The sequence below is a fragment of the Oreochromis niloticus genome, linkage group LG7 (genome assembly GCF_001858045.2).
Source record: "Oreochromis niloticus isolate F11D_XX linkage group LG7, O_niloticus_UMD_NMBU, whole genome shotgun sequence".
NCBI classification, from domain to species: domain Eukaryota; kingdom Metazoa; phylum Chordata; class Actinopteri; order Cichliformes; family Cichlidae; genus Oreochromis; species Oreochromis niloticus.
In genome coordinates, this window is record NC_031972.2 from 51,206,418 (window position 1) to 51,227,603 (window position 21,186).

The 21,186-nt window shown below is 40.9% G+C and overlaps 3 protein-coding genes across 3 annotated transcripts; all 3 read right to left on the reverse strand.

Moving 5' to 3' along the window:
* Positions 1 to 4,541: 4,541 nt before the first annotated feature.
* LOC109194410 (zinc-binding protein A33-like) lies at positions 4,542 to 9,248 on the reverse strand. The gene is made up of 6 exons (XM_019361649.2): positions 8,745 to 9,248; positions 8,485 to 8,580; positions 8,098 to 8,328; positions 6,810 to 6,832; positions 6,610 to 6,728; positions 4,542 to 6,534 (listed from the first exon to the last, which is right to left on the reverse strand). The coding sequence occupies exons 1-6, from the start codon at positions 9,135 to 9,137 to the stop codon at positions 5,984 to 5,986; spliced, it is 1,413 nt and encodes a 470-aa protein (XP_019217194.1). The 5' UTR covers positions 9,138 to 9,248; the 3' UTR covers positions 4,542 to 5,983.
* Positions 9,249 to 9,354: 106 nt separating this feature from the next.
* rapsn (receptor-associated protein of the synapse, 43kD) lies at positions 9,355 to 15,976 on the reverse strand. Its single transcript, XM_003440465.4, has 8 exons — positions 14,904 to 15,976; positions 13,914 to 14,252; positions 13,123 to 13,281; positions 12,415 to 12,513; positions 12,186 to 12,308; positions 12,022 to 12,075; positions 11,633 to 11,832; positions 9,355 to 11,367 (listed from the first exon to the last, which is right to left on the reverse strand). The coding sequence occupies exons 1-8, from the start codon at positions 15,126 to 15,128 to the stop codon at positions 11,295 to 11,297; spliced, it is 1,272 nt and encodes a 423-aa protein (XP_003440513.2). The 5' UTR covers positions 15,129 to 15,976; the 3' UTR covers positions 9,355 to 11,294.
* Positions 15,977 to 16,272: 296 nt separating this feature from the next.
* On the reverse strand, positions 16,273 to 21,067 carry kbtbd4 (kelch repeat and BTB (POZ) domain containing 4). Its single transcript, XM_003440464.5, has 5 exons — positions 20,956 to 21,067; positions 19,621 to 20,095; positions 19,391 to 19,532; positions 18,843 to 18,949; positions 16,273 to 18,762 (listed from the first exon to the last, which is right to left on the reverse strand). Exons 2-5 carry the CDS (start codon positions 20,080 to 20,082, stop codon positions 17,902 to 17,904), a joined length of 1,572 nt encoding a protein of 523 aa, XP_003440512.1. The 5' UTR covers positions 20,083 to 20,095; positions 20,956 to 21,067; the 3' UTR covers positions 16,273 to 17,901.
* Between the last annotated feature and the right edge of the window lie 119 nt (positions 21,068 to 21,186).

A 21,186-nucleotide genomic window follows, 5' to 3' on the forward strand; every position in this document is an offset into this window, starting at 1 on the left:
CAACTGGCTCCTTTCAATGTGGAGGAGCAGCGGCTCTACTCTGAGCCCCTTCCAAATGGCCGAGCTTCTCACCCTATCTCTAAGGGAGAGGCCAGCCACCCTTCAGAGGAAGCCCATTTCCGCCACTTGTATTATTTTTTCATTTTGACATACTATATTAACACAATTGATCTAAATTCAGACAAAAAACATAAAATCAGAGTAGAAAAAAGTTATATTTTTTTACTGTAACAAACACATGTTTAGCGAATCACTGTCATAACTTGAAATGCAAATATAATTTGTAAATTTGTAAAGCTTCTACACACTAGGAGACTCTCCAACTACTACAATAATAGGACGACACCCCCTAGCGGTGCTATACCATAATAAGGGTCGTTACAACAAGCAAACATACATTGTTGGGTCTGCGCTTCCACAGGCCTCGCTAGTTTAGAGACAAAAACAAGACAAAAATCTTTTACTTGCTAGCAAGGGAAGGCTTGGTCGGAACCAGGCTCTTGGAGCTCAACGCTCCTCACCCGTCACCTAACCCAACTTCTTCAACAAGCAGCCTTCCTCGCAGCTATTTATTGAAAACAGTTTACACAGTTACACACAAGCACCTCCCCTCGTAAAACCCCCCTATGGTTCTAAAAGACAAGGCACTATGTGTGTATGTTTGTGCACGTGTAAGCACCTGTATGCATGTGTATGCATGTGCAAGAACGTGTGTGTGTGAGAATGTGTGTGTCATGGGGGTGCGTTTTTTGTGACCTCCTGCTCACCAAAAGGATCATAAAAGCAGGAAGCTTACCACACAAGAAACAGATCTTTCACATAGGATGTGCCTAATAAAGCCTGTCCCAGCACCAGAGTAGCTGGGGAGGTGGTCAGAGACAAAGGAATGTCTTTGATCCTATAGTTTGAACTAAGACTTACAAATTTAAGAAACACAATGACAACATTTAACAATTTGACTCCAACATACATCATCACTCTGGTGTTGAGCAACGCTACAGCTCCCTGCATCTGTTTGTTCAGTACAAAAAGACATACACCATAGTCACTTAACCGGTGCAAGTCTGCAATTCGGCACATTTGTCCCGTGGTCTGGCAAATGGTCGTAACAGTCAATGGCAGAATCCAAAGAGAAGCAAACCTGATGTCACTAGCTGTCATAGCTGCACTGGCCATCAGGCATACCTGGCATTTGCCCGGTGGGCCAGTGGTGATTTTTCATTTTTATGGGCCGATGTTTTTTTGGTTGGTTGGTTTTTTTTGTAACGGTATAAACAATGAAAGATGGTGGTGTAAAAATAACTCAGTTGCTTGGTGGTGGCTATGGCGGAGCTTCCACAGAGGCCAGCGGGTGGATGAGGGTCTCTCCTCCTCCTGCCTCCCCTTTCCCTCATCCACCCGCTGCCTCCCCTTTCCCTCATCCACAGAGGCCAGCGGGTGGATGAGGGAAAGGGGAGGCAGGAGGAGGAGAGACCCGAGGCGGCCGCCGGTCCGAGTGTCAGGTGAACTGAACTTCAGGTAAGAAGTTATGACCTGCAGTCTATCTGGGTCAGATATAAACCAAGTTTAGGTGTAGTTTATTTTCGTTGTGCTAACTTTTTACAGTCAGTTACAAAACTCGTACTGCGTACTAGCTAGCATGACGGAGTTTCTATACAGCTGGGTGGGTGCTATGATGTTACTGATAGTGAACTTTATTTTATTCATAAGGTTAGTTAGTAGAGTTGCCAACCGTCCCCTAAAAAATGGAATTGTCTCGTATTCAGAGAAAATATTACGCGTTTCATATTGAGCTGAAAAGGAACACAGGTTGTCCCGTACTTCAGCTACAATGAAAAAAAGACACAAAGCTGGAGTTATTCTGTGTCTTTACGCTGCACAGCTGTTTCTAATTCTCTCTTCTCCCTCCCTCTCCTGTTGCTACTTCAATCATGAAACTGATCAATGATCAGCTGGTGGACTTTTCTGAGGCAAGTCCCGTCTCTCTTGTTTGTTTATCGCCCACTCGCCTCTGTCAGTGCGCCCCAGGGCGGCTGTGGCTACAATGTAGCTTGCCATCACCAGTGTGTGAATGGGTGGATGACTGGATGTGTAAAGCGCTTTGGGGTCCTTAGGGACTAGTAAAGCGCTATACAAAGACCATTTACCATTTACCACTTTGTGCCAAAAAGAGGAAACCAGCGGATGTCGCGCTAAACAACAGCAGCATCTTTAAGCTTGATCAGCTGTTGTTAGAATTTTTTTTAATATTAATTTCTAGTATCAGCTGATGTTTGCTGGAGCCACAGCTGTAAAAGCTGCTGGTCATGATATCGGTTTGGATATGTGGTGAGAGGGAAACATGAAGATGAAATCAGGAGATGTCCTTATCATCAGAGCTGAACAGGTGATGGAGAAACAGGTTTACCTTTTAGGTGACATGAATGAGTTGAAGGGAAGTTATGAACTGTTTCTGAGAGACAAATAACATCAGGATCCTTTTTTACATAGCTGACAGCTGGTAACTGTGCAGGGGCGGGTCTAGCAAAGTTTTGCCAGGGGGCCAGGTAGGGCATTAACAGAGAAAGGGGGGCACAAAGAAATACTTTTCTTTCCTATTCTCATTTAAAATGTCTCGCTTTTTAATAATTATTATTATCTGAATCTTACAACCAAAGTTTTTATCTGATGTAAAATGTATAGAAATCATACATATATACCAACAAGACAGTGCACATCACGGTCACAACAGTGTTTGTTTTCATTCAAAGGCTTTATGGCTTTTCCTATAATACCTGGTGGGCTGATCTCTAGTCAAAATGCCCAGGCCGATTTTTTGTCCCAGTCCAGCCCTGCTAGCTGTAGATGCTATTTGTTTTTGCATTTTAATTTCAATCGTTTTTCTCTTGACTTCAAATCAAATTGATTCTGAACTTATATCAGATTATTTTAACATATGTTTCACATAAGCCTTTAATTTTCCTCTATGGAAGTGGAAAAAATGAGGATAAACCTAATGTCTATATTTTCAACCTTTTAGCAACATAAGAAAATATCAGTGCCAAATTTATTTGGCTCTAACTGGACTATGACAATTTTAATTAAGAAATAAATAATAATTGGGGTATAATAGTGTTTATTAGGCTCTTACCATCTCAGTCATGCAAACAACAGTTGAAAACCCAGCCAGTCACGGCAGATGGCTGCTCCTTCTTGAGCCTGGTTCTGCTAGAGGTTTCTTCCCAAAGGGGTGTTTTTCCTCCCCACAGTTGCCAAGTGCTTGCTCATAAGGGATCATCAGATTGCTGACCTTGTCCCTAACACCTTACAGTATTAGAGACAGGCAGCTGTTGTTTGCATTTGAAGCCATATAAATAAACTTGAATTCTCCTAACTGGAGTGCAGACTCCACACAGAAAAGCCTCAGGCTTTTAAACCGGAAACGTTTACGGTGATGCCACAGAACAATGCACCTGCAGCCCACACATAATAGATAACCTTTTTCCACTATTCAGGAATTGACAGCACTAATAAGAGTGTCTGAGTGCTTACCAGCAGTGCTTAGTTTCCTAACAATATGTATTGTCACAGAAATGTCATTAACCTTTACACTAGATGCCAGCTATTTCATTTCGTTTGTTGGTTTCTTCTACATATGGAAGTATCCTTGGGTAAGATACTGAAGCTTTACTTTTCCAACCTCTGCTGCACAGTTAGATAAATAAAAGATTTTATTTTAAAATCTAAAAATGGTTTTTATTTTTACCTGTCCTTGCCTGTCGTAGTGTGTGCTAGAAATACTTGAAAATGGAAACTATAAAATATTCAGAGAGAGAACAACCTGCCTCGCTTCTTGTTTTCTCCATCTCCCTTTGATAAAGGATTAAAGTTATTTTGTTTTTTCGTTGTTTTTGTTGTTATTTAGTTATTTTAATTTTGTTGGGTGGTGGAAGAAAAAAAACTTAGGTCCTTTAATTAAGAAGTACTAGCAAACACAGGAAACATACAAACATCTGCAGCCATGGAGTTGCACTACTTTTTAAAGTTGATCTGTATGTGAGGATGAGAAGAACAGACACAGAAACCACATCCTCAAGAATGAACAATAAACTGACCTCATCATAGGGATTAAAAAAGTTCTATACTATTCTAATCTAACTCTATTCGACATCAGAGGGCTGCATGTAAAGGAAAGATGTGTCCAGAAGAGAAGTTAAGCCAGCACCACTGAGTCAGATCAAAAATGATCAGAAGCAAATGATTCCACCCTGTTCCTGAATCTTATAGCCTGTTTCTACACTGACTGATATGCTGCTCAGTGTCCATCGCTCCCTCCTTTTAAATCCCATTTATCAGTTTTAATTCAGATAATTCAGATAATTCCCTCTGAGGGTAAACACAAGCTCCAGCAGCTCTAAGCTGAGGAAACAAAGTGCATTAACGTAGTTATAAAGTAATAATGTTACGTTATATTGAGCAGGCAGCTTCCCACATTAAACTGTGACTATCACCAGGTAACCTGGGAGTCTTTCCTAAGTCACTAGCAGGTGCGAATCAGTTGACGAGTGAACAGGATGTGTGCAGGTATTGAGACTGAAAAATGTTAACCCTGCTTCACTCCTCAAATATTATTAACACATTTTACATATTTGCATCCAGAAATTGGTTTACATACAACCAAGTGTTTGTGTCAAGCACTTTGTTTATTTATTGAATACATAAATAGTCCCTCGATAATGAACCTTTAGTGCAACCATCCGGCCAAGCTTTTAATTTAGAAGAGATGGAGACGTTGTGGAGAGACAGTGGTGGGTTTTTTTACAGGAGACAGGAAATCACCTGACTGCGGTTTGCCCAGTGTTATGTATTGCAATACATGTTACATCTTCTATGCTGACAGATATTTTTTTCTTGACATAGAATCTGTGAAAAAAATTACAGTTCATGATCAAAAGGACATCTGATCTGTGATCACAGACAGCAGGTAAACCATTCACAGTTAAAGAAGAAATAGTTGTGACTTAATGTTCTTTTCACAGGCACGTGTTTGGCACTATGTTGTCTTAATTACCGTGATTTTTGTTGCCTGATGTTCTAATGTTCTAAGCAGGAATAAAAGAGAGCTCATAATTTAACCATGGTATAACACATACCATGGTTAAATTATGTGAGAGAAACACATCCTGAAGCAGGAAATGAAAAGTATAGCAGAGCACATCCGTCAGCAGCATGCCATCAACGACACAGAGCAGCCTGGTGTAACAGCTTTTCGAATCCAGCATCTCAAACAGCTTGAAAGGAAACTACACCAGTGTACTTTGACGTTTCACCAACATTTGCCAGACGATGCTCCTGCATTTCATGGTTACGTCACCAGAGACAGCCCCGCCTACTTCAGGACGTCCCCATGTCATGTATTGATCATGATGATTAGGAAGATGACAGCGAGAGCTACTAAGACAGCAAAAATCTGAGAATGACTCTGTTGCTGCTTCGTGATTATTAATGAATATCATGGGTGTATTTGTGCGTTTTGTCATTTATTCTTCCGCCATCATTTGTTGCTAACAAAGTTCACCAAATTCAAACAGTTTACATTTTGTATGTGTTTTCATCTTTACAAGTCACACTAACTGCAATTAAGGAACCAAACTTTTTCTAAATTGTTTACTCAGTAACTTTATAAAACCTTTAAGTAGTCCAGTTAAAGGTTGAAGTTATTACCTGATTTGTTCTGTTATCTCTTTCTGTGTTGCCCTCAGTTTATTTGTTGCCTTTGTCAGTTTTCTCTCCTTTCTTTTGATTGTAATTCAGTGATCACTTGAAGTTTACTTTTTAAATTCTCATTTAATAGCTGTTGTAAATTCTATTACTAATAGATTCTAATTATCTTCCTGATTCCACTCCTCAGACAGTTGTTTCCTCCTGAATTCCATGTGTAAAGCATTGATTTATCACTCAGTGCAGCCTGTTAAACATAATGTAACCTCTGTTTTACATCTGACTACTCTACTTGTACTTTTACTACCTGGGGACAGATTTTCAGTTTGCTTGATTTTTTTTTGTCTTCACACAATCCGGGGGAAAAGTAGGGGAAAACCTTCTCAGTAAATTTGTCTTTGAATGTGTGGATCTTTGTAGAATCTGCACCACTGATGAAAATGACTTTTCCCCTCTCATAGTCCAACTCTACTGTAATCCTGTTGGGCTTCTCCTTTATTGGGAGCTTGGAGCGAGGTGTGGTCTGTGCCCACAGTGAGTCTCCATTGCTCAAGCCAATTACCCAGAAACCCTCAGCAGGGCTGAGGAAGATGGTATTCTTTCTTTGGATGGAGTCTAGGGCCACTCCGATGTACCAGTCTTTGCCTTGGCCCACATCTACGGTCCACCTGTGCTTTCCAGATGTAAAACCAGTGGCTCCCAGCACAGAAACACGGTTGATGAGACGTTCAGTATTGTTAGGTAGGAGCTTCTTGCTGCTGTATTGCACACAGGACAGTTCTTCAGAGAGCTCTAGGTTGAACTGGGCAGTGTTTGGATCCAAAACAACAGGAACTGGAAACCATAAAATTCAGTTAGTTGAAAATATGATAGAATTTAGAGTAAACTTGAATTTTTTCTTTAACCCACCGCATCTGACAATGTCTTCCATCTTCTTCCAAATTTGAAAACTAAGCGATCCCAGATGCTTTGCAGAGTTTATCAGGATATCTCTGATGACCTCTGGCTCTCCAATGCTGCATTGGAGCCTGAAACATGTTAAAATTGTTACAGCATTCTCTCATGGAAAGGATCAATGCTGATTTTAGCAGATAGTGGGTTATGCTTACCTTTTCTTTGTCTTCTTGTAGTCCTTAAGTTGAAGAGAGAAAGTGAATGAGAGTACATTAAGGACATGCTGCATTACAAAATCACATATGGAGTAGAGCTGTGTTATTGGAAATTATTGACTGAAAGGTAACAAACGTACAATAATTCAAAACTACACATACTGTATATGTACAAACGACAAACTGCGCTATGATGACAGGTGTCATCAACCTCCTAACCCTAAATTTAAGATATACACAGTGAAAACTGCGACAGATACATAGACAGGAAACTCAGACACAATATATGAAACACATATGAACTAGAAATAGAGAGGAACAATTCTGAACAGTTCTCCACTCAGCAGACTTTGAACTTGTCTCTAAAACTTTATGCTATGTTTGATACTAATGATCATAATAATGAGATGACAGCTGGCTGAAATTTAACTCTGTAGCACCACCATGAGGCCAAACTTCAGTGTGTCCAATACTGTTTATGATCGAATAGCTTTCTAAACTATAACATTCACATCAGTTTGATATATACAGTTTTGTATCAATTGGCAACATGCAAAAACTAGTACAATAAACCACCTAATTTGCTCAGATTATACTGTGGATTAATATAGTGGCCAGCCATCCATTCATCCATTTTCCATCCACCAGGCAAGAGATGATATCTCTCCAGCATTTTGACAGGGTGGGAAAGTAAATTGACAACTTTACTCTTATGCTAAACTTCCAACCCCACTCTCCCCTCACTCATAAACAAGATTCCAAGATGCTTAAATTCCTATCTTTGAAGCAGTAATTCTTCCATACCCTTCAGAGTGAGAGTCATGGCCTGTGGCCTGTGACTTATCCAAGTCCTCCAAAAACTTCTAAACTACTTAGGCAAACTCCCACCGACCCGTCAATATGTTCAAGAGGACAAAAAGTAATCTAGTGCTAAATTACCTTGATGGAAACTCCCTTGTTTCCCCTGAATCTGAGGATCAACTGAATGACCTTCCCAGGGAGGCTGAGAAGTCTGATTTCTTTGAAGCTGAAAAACACTTTTGTGTTCCAACTTGATTGGCCTTCTTGAAAAAGTCAATGAAAACCCCAGTCTGCCAATCCAGAGGCACTGTACCCAACTTCCTTGCAATGCTACAAAGACGTGTCAGTCACGGCAGCCTCATAATATTTTAATTTTTAATGTGTTGTAGTTGTTTTAATTAAATAATTTTTACTTGACTGTTTTCATGACAAATAATCTAGAAGTTAATAGAAATGAAAGCAGTCTGTATAATGACAGTAAATGTACCTGTAGAAGCTGTATATCCTGTGCTTTGAGGGCTTTTTCAATATCCCTGATCGTGGAGGAGAGAGTGTTGATCTGGTCACTGATGTTTTCCAGCTTCTTACACATGATTTGAGTCTTGGTTTCCTCCTCCAGTTTGAGCACCTTCAGCCTGGTGTTTTCCTCCTCCTGAAGAAACTGGTGGAACTTTTTAAACTCCTCCTTGATTGCGGTCTCATTTTCATATGCTTGTGTCTGCAAGTTAAGGAATGTGGGTTTTTTTTTAATGCCAGTAAAGAGAAAGAATGGTTGTCACGCAGAGGGATTTTTCAATCTAAGCTGGAGGCAAAATAAAATTGCATGCTTGGAGTCGTTGTCAAAATGCTAGAGGCAGTGGAAATTTCTTTTTACCTTGATATAGGTTTTAGTTTCCTCCCATTTCTCCTTTGTATTCTTCAGTGTTTTGAGTTTATTTTGTAAAGACTCAAGGCTGGCTGATATTTCTGCCTGAAATTCAAGAAGAAATTAAACATTCAGAGCTCGAACAAACAGCTGATTAGTCTTGTTAATCAGTTCAGGCCTCCTAAGATACTTTCTATTAAAATTTAACAAGTAGACAATATAACTGAGTTTCTTCTACTGTGTTGTGGTGTATTTCTATTTTCACAAACCTTTTTCTGTTCGGCTGCTTCTTCTACTGGGCTGCATTCGTGGACTTTATGCTCTTTTGAAATTTTGCAGATAAGACAGATGAGCTCTCCGTCGTTGTGACAAAAAATCTTCAACTTCTCGTTGTGTTGACAACATTTGTTTTGACTGCTGGTCATTATAAGCACTTTGTGTTCCTTTGCAACATTGTGCAGTGCCAGATTAATAGGAGGTCTCCCGGTGTCAGACACGATGCCACAGACAGGACACTCTCGCAATCCTTTCCATTCCCAGTAGTTAAACAGGCAAACTCTGCAGATGTTGTGGCCACATTTTAAAAGAACCGGAAGGCAATAAATGTCCGTGCATTGAGGGCAAGTTATGTCTTCTTCGGGAACCGTGGTTTTCGCAGCCATCAGGTTGAAGCGTTTCTATCGAGTGAGTGTAGAAGAAAAATGCCTTGAAACTTTCAAGGCATTGTGACTGTAGGCGGTTTCAGTAAAAGATGGCCAACTGGTATTTCTGGTTAATCGTGCAAGTCATCCAGAAGTAGCATCATTCCCTGAAGCCGTGGTAGTGGGTCAGAAAAATTATTTTGTTACCAAATTACCAAACAAAAATACAAAAATACAGTCACTTTCAAAGTGTTTTTATTTACCATCATGTTAAACACAAGAAGGTGGTTTGACTAAATGCATAAACATACTAACAATGCATCATAGTCAAACTCTTACAGTCAGCTTCTCAGACATGGATTAAGCCTCATCCGAGACAGAAAGAAAATTTTTGTGAAGGTCTCCATGATCCAGGCTCAATCCATGTCTGGACAGCTGAGACATTATCGAATAAATCATGTTTATATCAACATGACGTCTAGAAAAACATAACAAATCTACATGTATTTAAATGTTGTGGTATTACTGCATTTATCTGCAAAGGCAAAAACAGAGGTAGTTTAAATTGTTAAAAGATGAGCGGCGGCTGTACTGTCAGTAAAGTTGTTTTTTTATACTGCAGACAAGACAACAAGAATAACTGGCAGATAATATATGTGCATTACAGCGAGTGAGCTACAGGTAAACAGTGAATCAGCATTATTTTGAATGCAGAGAGCTCAAATAAGATTCAGATGCCATTTAGAAGCAAGGTCAAGTGGTGCTCTTATAATCAGAGATAGAAGTGCTTGTTCAGAAACACATGTGTAAATGTGTTGCTCTCACTTTTGTCTATCTCCAATGTGCACTTAAAGTATTTCAAAAGGCTCCTGTCATTTGTCAACACAAAATCAGATCTTTGTCTCCTTATCACTATGCCGTTGAATTTATCAGTGTGTCCCTTTAATGGCCACGGGAGTACTTTAAAGCTATCTACAAGCACAATCTCAACAGGAAATTTAGTGAAAGGAGTTTTTGTTTTTGAGACAAAACGACTTTACGTGAGAAACCTCAGGCTATGACGGCTCTTTCCATATCGTTCCCTAGAAATGATTTATAGGGGATACGAATAATAAAAGCCACTAAATAAGAAATAAATAAAGAAATAAATACTTATGCAGTCACATGGATGCATATTTTGAAGTATCTAAACTTTTTTTCAGCATCGTAAATAAAAAAAAACATGCAACCCCTCACTGACATGATATCTCAGTTAAAGTGGCTTCACTAAAATACCTTTCCAAGTAAATATTCTAAATATACAGAGATTTCACCATTTCATCCATTTCACAAATACAATACATTAAAATACACTGAATGTATTTGCCCCAAATAACTGTGTGTAAGTGTGTGATTGGTCAAAGATCCTTTCCCCGTAGGGTTTTCTTCTCAAAACGTTTTGAATTAATGAATGTGAAACATTCCCAGCAATGAAAGGAAAAAGGAAACTGGCTGGCTCCTGGATCTCTGTGAATAAGGACAGAAGAAAACAGCTGCATGTACCTGTTTTGTAAAGACATACTAGTTTTTGAATGGTTAAGAGATTTTAGTTCGTTTCAGGACTTACAAAACACGTCAAATAAATCAAACTTTTAAAAGAAATTAACATGAGAATAGTATGTACACGGATTCAGTAATAAATATGGCTCAACTGTTGAGTAAAGAACAAAGTGTTGTGCTGTAAAAAGTCAGCATTGAATCTCTGAATCTGAACAAAAAGTCACGACACTAAGTCTGGGGAGATATCATTTCTTTTCACTAAGCAATTCCAGTGTATAAAATAACAATCGTACTATGCTGTAAATGTTCTTTTGACGGTCCGTCTCCTGTTTAAATGCTGCAACAAACGGCCAGTCATCAGAGACCATGTAGGCTCTTCAGCTTATCTCGAATTGCAACACTTCCATCGGTTATACCTCCTCTTTCAGCTTCAGACTGTTGTCTAAGAAAGATGGATGCCTTGATCGTGTCTTCTGAGCCACACGCTTCGACACTCTGGATTCAGTTCAGCATCCTCTGCTCAGAGCAATGAAACACTCCTCAGCACATCCTAAGGCTGCCTGCGTCTCTCAGATCAGTCAGGAGCCTGTGAGGCACCATGTGTGTCTGCAGATCCAACACTCAAACGCAGCCTCGCAATCACACAAATCCCGGCTTCATGGAGGACTTGAAGCATTTAGGACAACCTTTTGTCCCATTTGTCTGTAGACACCTGAAAGACAAAGAAACATGGGAAATACACTCTTTAAACTGCATCTAGATTTGGTTATGAGAACAATTTATAGGTGAAGAAAATCCAAGAAAATCCAAATCACAATCAGCACTTCTGCAAAGTCGTGATGCATGCCCAATCGAGCAAGATCAGTGGGAAAACATTTCATCGTTCGTCCAAGTGCCTTGTTTTTCTCCCACTGAAAACATTGCATTTCTCCAATGTAATATAACTAATACCAGGCGAGATTTGAACAGACACCCACTTGAGATGGAAAATATGGGAACAGGGTAAGGCCTGCAGCTTTTGGTCCCTGTCCCCGATGGACTCTCCACACATGCCGCAGTAGAGCTCCAGCTCCTCGACACACTGGAGGAACTTCACCACCTGCTCTCTGACCTCGTTCAGCTGCCCCCTGCTCCGGTAAATCCCTTCACTCAAGCAGTGAACCTTCAGTGTGCACAGCTTGTATAAGAGAAAGAGTCACAATGTCATTGCTTTACAGTTTAAAAGCATGAGAAACTAGTGCTTAAAATCTTCAGGTGTCTTGTTTTGTTTAACCAACAGTCATCTTTACAACCACGACTGAAAGAAAACAAATCTAGAATAAGAAATGGCTAAACTATCCCTGCAGCTCTTTTCCTGTTCAGTTACCTTGTTTCCCATTCCATCCGCCAATTCCTGTGCTCGCTGCAAAGAATCAAGAGCCTGGAACATGAACAGGAACACTTTATAAATACCAGATGAGCATTTATTTTGAGTACAAATAAAACATTGTGTCCCTTTACTGTCAGAATTGTGCAGAAACTGTAGGGCACCTTGTCAAATTCTTTCTGCAGAAGCCAGCACTTTGCGACTCCCAGATGGACGTGTGCTTGCCCAAGACGGTTTCCAATCTCAGTCATAATACCCAGCGCAGACTCATAACGAGGGAATGCTTTCTGAACATATGAAGAGAAAAAAAACAAAAAGGTAATTGCACAGACTAGTTGTAGATGACCAGTTTTGAAATTTTACATGAATGTGAATGCAATATTGGCACTTTACATCAACATCATGTCTGCAGCGATGAATGTCTGCAAAGTTTAGCAAGCACAGAGCCTGAAGAGGCCGGTCACCATGCTGCAGGGCAATCTTCATGGACTCCTGTTGAAGCAAAAGACAGATTGTTTATTTGTACACAGTAAAGAGCAGACATTAGAAGAGCCCTACCTCCATCATGTAACACCAACACCCTGGACTAAATCGAAACTCTAAGCTGCATCCTCTTAACTGCAGTTAAACAGATTTATTTAGTATCGCAGTGTGCATTTAAAGAGAGACGTGATGGGATAAATATGAGCTGTTGTCCGTGGTATCCTGAATATGTCCAGATGTATAAACTGTTGGGTTAAATGTAATAAATCTGAAATGCATCCTGCTGTCTTGTTACTATACTTCTACACTCAGAGGCAATGACATCGAGTTATCTTTCACCCCCCGGTACATAATTAGAACAGAGCAAAGACTAAAGCCACCCTCTTCATTAACACTTTAAACCGCGCCTCTCTGAGCATATTTTTGTCAGGGTCTAAGGCCTCGTACAAAAGAACAACTGCCACTTGCACCTGTCGGCAGCGCAGCATCTACTGTCTCTGCAGCTCCAACTTCAGAGCAGCCAAAGGCATGGGGGTTGGGTCAGCAAGATAGCGAGGAAGGCTCTGAGTTATGTAAGTTTGTCTCCGAGGACAGTAATGATGTGTTATAAAACAATACCTCACAGCACTCCATGGCATCTGGCAGGCGCTCCAGTTTCCTGTAGGCTACAGACATGTGGTACTGGCTCATGGCTCGATACTTGAGGCTCCAGCCTTTGCCGTAGTCATTGACAAGCTCGGCCGCTTTGCAGGGGAAGAACAGGGCTTTCTCAAAGTCCTGTTGGCACATGTGAATGACCACTTAGGTGACACCAGAAAAGGGCGCCACATCTTTTTAGATACTACTAACATTAGCATTTTGGTTTTTAATCTTCTTAACAAGAGCACTCAGACAATATTTAGTCTGTGTGCCCCCCGCGTTGCGATGCAGGATGTTATATTTTTTTGTGTCATAAAATAACATGACACATGAGTGCATTCTTCAAGCAGAACTTCATCACTATCCCATTGAAACCAATCCTCTCTGGGAAGCCAGAGGATTACATATACAAATCTCAGATGTCAAGGGTACTACAAAAAAAACCCACACACACCAGCCGGCCAACTCACTCAGCTCTTGTTTTACAATGCCCAGCACTACACAGGCTAAGCATTGATGATGTTGGCTCAGATGTTCTGCAGTGTTGTCATACTCTGTGAGTACGCTGGCAAAATCATTGATTGTGGAATCACACGTGCAGTCCAGTGAATGTTTTACTCAAATAACGCAGCGGAGACATTTGGAACAGCCAAAGTATGTAAGATTTTTACATTTATTTATTGGTAAGCGCTCATTTTTAGGGAAATTGAGCAAAACGTAATGATGGGAAAACAAGAATCGCTTGTCGGAAAAAACAGCTTTTTGAGTACCTTAAGCTGGACGTAGATATTTCCCAGACTGCAGCAGACTCTGCACTCCAGCATCTTGTCGTCGTTGTTGTGTGCGTAGCGCAGGGCCTTCTCGTAGCTCTCCAGGGCCTTCTGGAAGACACTGAGACCCAGGAAGGCATTGCCCATGCTAAGACATACCTGGCCATTGAGTTGCAGGCTGACAGTGGTACCCTGCATGTTTAAGCAGGTCTTACAGTATGAGACTGTTTTCTGGAAGTCGCACAGCTTCTCGTTGCTGCGTGCCAAGTTCAGGTAGCCCTCCGTCAGGTAGTCTGGGTCCTCCATTTCTCTGGCTGTGTCAATTTGTTCAAGGGCATACTGCAGGTAGAGTAAGAGGATAAATGATGCAGGGAACATGCATAGTGTTCAACTTCACCCAGATACAAAGACTTTTAAGACCCCTACTTTTTTACAGTCCTCACTAAAGCTGAGTTAGTTAGAGCGGGCGCTGCTTCAGGAAGGAGGATTATGTCAACAAGACACCCCACACTCATACTTAGGTTACAGAGCACTTATTTACTCCGCATCATGTGGAAGCCACAAATTAACCCATGCTTCTCAAGATCGCTGTGGTTGGAAGAAGGTAACCTTTGACCTCTTCTCATGAAATAATCACTGACACATTGTGGAAATGTTACAATGCTACAACTGTGTAAACGGTGGCACTTCACAGCTGACATGATGACATTTAAAATGATGAGATATTCAGTGACATTTAGTAACTGGAACAGGAACTGCACACACACGCCTACTGCTGGTTGCATAACAGAAAAATGTAATCGCACGGTATGCAAAATGTGAAGAATGTCTTAACATTAGTAATACAAATAAAGCGTGGCTGTTTAGTCTTAGAATATGAGTCATACAAGTATGAGCTACAGTTATTCAGGTAGATTTTTTTACTCCTTTACAGAAATGCTAGATATACTATACTATTATACGTGGCTCGCTGTGGTTTTGATAGCCTACCTTTAGCATGTCTTTGTACTTTCCCATTTCTGAGTGAGCTGTGATCAGGCACCCCAGCACTCGAAACTTTCCTCCGGGATCTGAGGTCTTTTCCAGCACTTTTGTCCACACATGCAGAGCTTTGTCTGTCTGATTGGACTGATACAACTTTAGACCCTTCTCTATCTGCTGCTTGGTTTGGTCCTGGCCCATCTCTGGTGCAAGGTGCCTCATAAAAATATTCATTCGTTTAGGCCATGCAATTTCAGTGAGGCAGCAAGAAAATAGATCCTTGCCATGAACAGTACAACTCCAAAGAAGATCCCCTGAAGATGATCCCTCTGAGTGGTTTGTGCCAGAAGGCCCACAGGATCCTGCTCTATCAGCTCCGGCTGTGCTGAGATGGAAAGGAAACTGGATCCACCAAAATGAGAAGGCGACACACCAAGACCATTATTACCAAACGCTTTACGGAGAGCTGAAGGGCCAAGCAAATATCCTCCCCATTTAACCGAGCCACGTTTCCCCTTCACCATTAAGCGTTTGCAAAATTCTCTCTCAGATTTCCTTTCGAAACACGTCAAAGAAAAATGTTTCCCAAGCAGTGTGATAGCAGTGGTATCCCAGAATATCTAGTCCCTCCACACCCCAGCGAAAGGAATTCTCAGCACCCCGGTGTCCAGCCCCCCCCCACCTTCCTCCTACTGCTGGCGCTACAGCAGATGGCCCTGTCACTCTAGACCATGTGTCCCTTCAGGAATTATGTTCTGCCCTCAGCAAACTGTCCCAAGGTCACTACAGCTCCTAGCAATCTACCTTTACACTAAACGTTACTCAAGGACCAACTACACGAGTGACATCACAAACTTCTGTAGACTTAAAAGCACTCATCCGCAAAAACATCCGACCAGACCCTCACATGGGCGGCGGTGAACTGTGACACCGTTTCGCGAGCAGCTTATATCCAGACATTCAAACTGCGCCCGTCTTACGGTGCTCTTAGCTTCAATTCCTATTGCGAGTCCTTATGGAGACTCATATGTGGCCCCAGAAACCCCCACCCCTCATCTCATCGTCAGCAACTGATGCTTAGAATAGTTCACAAAGTCTGACATGTTACTGGGCTTGGGTTTCAGCTGCATAGCCTCCTGCAAAACATCAATGGGATCAAAGTTTTGGCGTCTGTGTGGTTGCTTTCTCTCCTTCGATGCCCCTTTTCTCCCACAAGGACATAAACAGATAAATGTTACTTAAGTACGCGTTGTTTTTTTTTTTCTTCAGGACAAGTTTTCCGGACCTATACAGGCACAATTTGTAAGTGCATCACTGTATCTAAACACAGGATCAATGGTAGCATTGTTAATTCATTAAAGGCTATAAATATCAAAACTTGTCGCTACAGCAATATATTTAACATTTCAGACAACGGTTAACTTGAACATGTATGGTGTACATCAAAAAATACAATCTTGAGACAAGAAAATTTGAAAAGTTAAAAAACACCCTTTGTTATCATGTCTATGCACACACCAACTTAAAGTGCCCGTACTATACTTCCATGTGTCCATTAACCTTCAGTCTGACATTTGTAGCCCAGGCTTTTGTTCTAACACACAAGCATAATACTTGCCGGATGGTTATTTAGAAAAAAAAAAAAAAAGAAAAAAAAAAAAAAAGGTGCCTGAATTACATCCACAATCCACCATAATTTCATGGGAATCACAAAAAACCTTCCTGGTACAATACTACAACAATGGTTATCATAATGCAAGTATCCTCTGCAATATTTCACATCTGTTGAACTGTAGAAAAAATAATCCTAAAAAGGCATTAAAAAGTATGAGTTATGTATTTCAGCACTGTGGTGTCAATAATAATAATACATGTATTATTCTTCTTATTTTTATTATTACTGGCACATTGTGCTATAAGCCTTCATTCCAGATTTTGTGGTGATTCAAACAAAATTCAGTCAAAAAACAAGAAACAAATGGACACAAAAATGAAAATAATTAAGATTTATAATCTTTTTTATAAACCTATAGATATTAAAATCATTACGGTAATGCCAATTCATTATATTTAGCTCCCTGTGAGTTTCTTACCTATGATATATACTGTGTTATTAATATTTTGTCCCACCTTGTCATTTTCAAACTAAACAGCTGTTGTTTTGTTTTGCTTCTTTTTAAAATAGCAAATTCCCAATCAATATTTTCTCTTCACAGCTAAAATCTTTCTAACAGCAACACTGTGTGACGGAATGTGATGACCATTCACATACGTTGGAGCTATCGTTTAATATTTATATTTACAGATAAAATAGTCATTCAGAAAAAGTCAGAAGCTGCAATATATTTTGAATATAGCTTAAGCTTTCCATAACCAGCGTGGGTTATGTACATTAGGCAACTTTGCTTTGCTCATTCTAACAAACCAATCAGAGCTCTCCGGAGTGGGCTTTAAACAGACAGGGCAATAGTTATTGGAATGAAAAGACCATGTACTCAGTCAGAAAAAAACAATGTTTCTCAACATTAAAGTATGTAAACTTATTCTAGTAGACTCTGGAAACAAGTATAACATGAGCACTTTAAAAACATCTTATGATATCTGACCTACAATATCATGACACACTTACTCACGATATAGTGAAAGATGCCTTGTGTTCATTAATATTTTTACACTGAAGCTGTTCATGCGTGTCAATAAATGAGGGGTGCACAGAAAACAAGAGATTAGTTCATCACTGTTCACAGCATCACCACAAATTGGATTCTCAGCTTAGGAGCCGACAATGAGACACGTTGTAGTACAAGTGACACACCGCTGAACTGTTGTTGCTGAGCCGGTGGTGAAGTCTGAATGGAGTAAGTGACACAGCTGAGTAAATACAACTTGTGGACAAGTTTCCTCACAGGAGGTCTCCATGAGTGAAGTCTTGGTCAGTCAACCAACAGTCTTCCCTGATTCTCTGTGGCTGGTGTGTTGACCACAGTCTGAACGTACCGATGAGAGGTTAGGCCAAAACAAACTGCCAGTTCGTGAGGAGGATCTTAATACCTCTGATTACGGAGACGACAGACGTGGCCGGGTTAAACTTTAAAGTATTTGCGTCTCCTTTTTTACATTTGTCTCTGAAGACATAAATACAGCCATTACAACTGGCCACCTTCCACAGTGAAGGGACACAGCTCCAGGCTTCGGGGAAGCGCAGGCGTGTGAAGCTCTCGAGCAGTGGGTTGTAACACACCAGTGAGTCACCTTCTCCTACGATGAAGATCACGTCCATGTGGACTGCTGCGTGCATGCAGCCGGCGAACGGCAGCATGTAAGGTTTGATCTGGCACTTTTGGGAGGAGGTGTCGAAGCACTGAATGAGGCGAGAAGGCTTTGTGAAAAAATCCATGTCGTTCTCCTCCCCTCCCAGCAGGTAGATGGTGCCTCCCAGGTTGACGCCAGCAGCCCCCGACACCGCGGTGTCCAGCTGGTTGGTCTCTGTCCACATGTTGTCCCTCACTGTGTAGTAGATGACGGCATTAGAGAGCGTGTCCTGCAGCGTTTTACCTCCCAGTGAGTAGATGGCATCCTCAGTGGAGACGGACACCATAGTGTGGTGGAGGCGGTCTCTGGGAAGTGGTGCGCAACGCTCCCAGTCCCTTGTGTGCATGTTGCACTTCCACATGCGCCGCGGGATAGAACCCCCCACCACATATAGGTCCCCTCCATGTTTGCAGGCTGCGGTGATCTGATGACATAAACTGTTCTGGCCGCTCACACTGATCGCATCATCCTCATCGCAGTGCAGCGACACGGCCAGAGAGTGAGTTCTCGTCTCCTCCTTGCCAATCAGGTAAATATGGACGTTCTCACCAATTTCCTGAAGACGAAGAAAAGGAAACATCAGCAATGTAAATCTTTTTAAAAAATATTTCACAGCTCCATATGAGAGAAAATTACCTTAAGATTTTCTTGAAGGATGCAAGAAAACTCCTCTCTCTCAACTTTATTGTGATTTATCCATGACTCGATGGCCACTGTTGGATTCTGAGAACTTGGAACGCCATCTGAATACAAACGCAAGGCATGTTTGAAACTAGATCAGACGATGTGTTTTTTTCCTGTTAAAGGATCATAAAAATGTTTTCTCTGTTAAAATTGTAAAAATTTAAAAAGGCCATTTTCTGAAGAATATCTAGATTTAGGGATGGGGGTTTTTCAGATTAGTTCAAGCACAGTGTTCATTACTCAGACAACCTACTTTCAGGATTTAAATAAATATTAATGCATTACTTGTTGAACTCAAAGCCAATAATAATACCCTTGTTTAAAATAATAATTAGCCCTTGTCAGCAGCAGATGTCCACATTTTTATTTGATTTATTCATTTATTTTTTAATCATACATGCATTCGTTTTTTTGCAATGCAACATTAAAATCCTAAATTTATTTTAAGAAATGTGTAAAAATAATTGCTAGTCTGGTGACAGAGAAGCAAAGTGTTATACCTTTGATGATGTCTAGTAGTAGACAGAGAGGCAGGTTTAGAAACTCTTCAGTCTGGTGCAGCTGGGCCAGGTGGATTTTGGCACAGTGCTTCGCTGCAGTATACAGCTCCTGATCACTGTGTCTGTCTGCAAGCCACATCACCTAGACGAAAAAGGAATTACTTATATTGCAGCACCATTGCCAAGAAGCAAGGACTATGAGAACAGGTGTTACAAAAACAATAATCCACCTGCAAGCAGTTCTTGACCTCCACTGTTCGGGAGAGGAAGCGCGAGCATTCTTCAAACAGAGCAGTCAGCTGGTACATGTCCGCCATCTCATAGGTGTCCTGCAACTCCTCCACCCTCAGTTTAATGGTACCATGGTAGATGTAGTCAATCAGCAGCTGGAAGACGGTAGCGCTGACATCCTTAAGCTCGATAATGCGGTTGTGCGACTCTTTGAGATTGGAGGTGAACATGGAGCGGAAAAAGCTGCTCTGCGCCGAGAGCACCAGGCGGTGCAGGTGAAACTCTTTGCTGTCAACGGTGATGGTGACATCAGCAAACAGGCCGTCCTCCAGGCAGAGATCCATAATACTCTTCACCACTCGGCTCGAGTGGGAGCGGTCCGTGAATGTGTACCCCAGGAAGTAGTTTTCCTCGCCCACAGATCCCCCAACACTGAGGCCACCCTCCTCACTGGACTCCATCTTTTCTGCTCGCCTGTGAAAAAGTAACGAACACTGATCAACATGTTTATACTAAGATGTCAGTATATTTTCAGAATACCTAGTTAATAATAATATGCCAATTTTCCAATAAAACCTGTCTCCAATGAGATGATATGGTTCAAATTTCAGTGAATGTAACTAGCCTATTCGCATAGGTATATGCGAATAGGCAATGAGTCACTTTTGTAGTATAAACTAAACATAGATGATAAAGAAAACTCTTGAACTCTTTAAAATTAATGACTATTTGAATTATTATAACAACATAAATGTAAACCATTCTAACACAGCTAAGTATGTAACCCTGAATGACTGTCCTATACATCCTTAAAACTTAAAACAGTCTTTCAGAGCGTTTACACATAACCTTGCCATTTATTTTAAGTTGCTGCCACATGCTTTGTAAGTTATATTTATTTGTTGACCTATTAAGCGTCATTCATAAATGTTTCTATAATGTCGCCAACATCAGGAATTTAGCGAGTTAATTCACAAATAAACAACTCAGGGAGTGCAGATAACATACTAGCTGCTCAAAAACTCTATCATGATGCTATAAATGCAACGATAAAACCCTGCAGGTACATTATGTGTGAATTCATTGACATAGCAGGATGCTAGTTTACATTTACTGAATGGCATTTACTACGTTAATCATGTTAGCTGCGCTGCGTTCACGGATAGGATTAGCTAGCATTAGCACTAAAGCAGCTAGCAGACTACAATCCTCTGGAGCACAAATTCAACCGTAAAATTATGTCGACTGTGTTATTACTAGGGCTGTGAATGAGGCAAAAAATAAAAAATAAAAACGCAAGGCTTTAAATGTGAGTAACAAACAAATACGGTTACCTTTATCTTCACTACCCTATCATTCAGAAGGAGCTAAACTGTTCACCGGAAGTAAATAAACTTTTTCAGCACGCAAATATGACACATTCGCCGGCACCAATGGGTGCTACTGCATCCCTGTGGTTAAGCTGTGTTACTGCGGTTTCTTCAACTTGCAATCAAGTGTGTGGCACAGCCCCCTCCTGGGACCTAAGGATACTACACGTGGGGCGCGACAAGTCGCTTAACTTA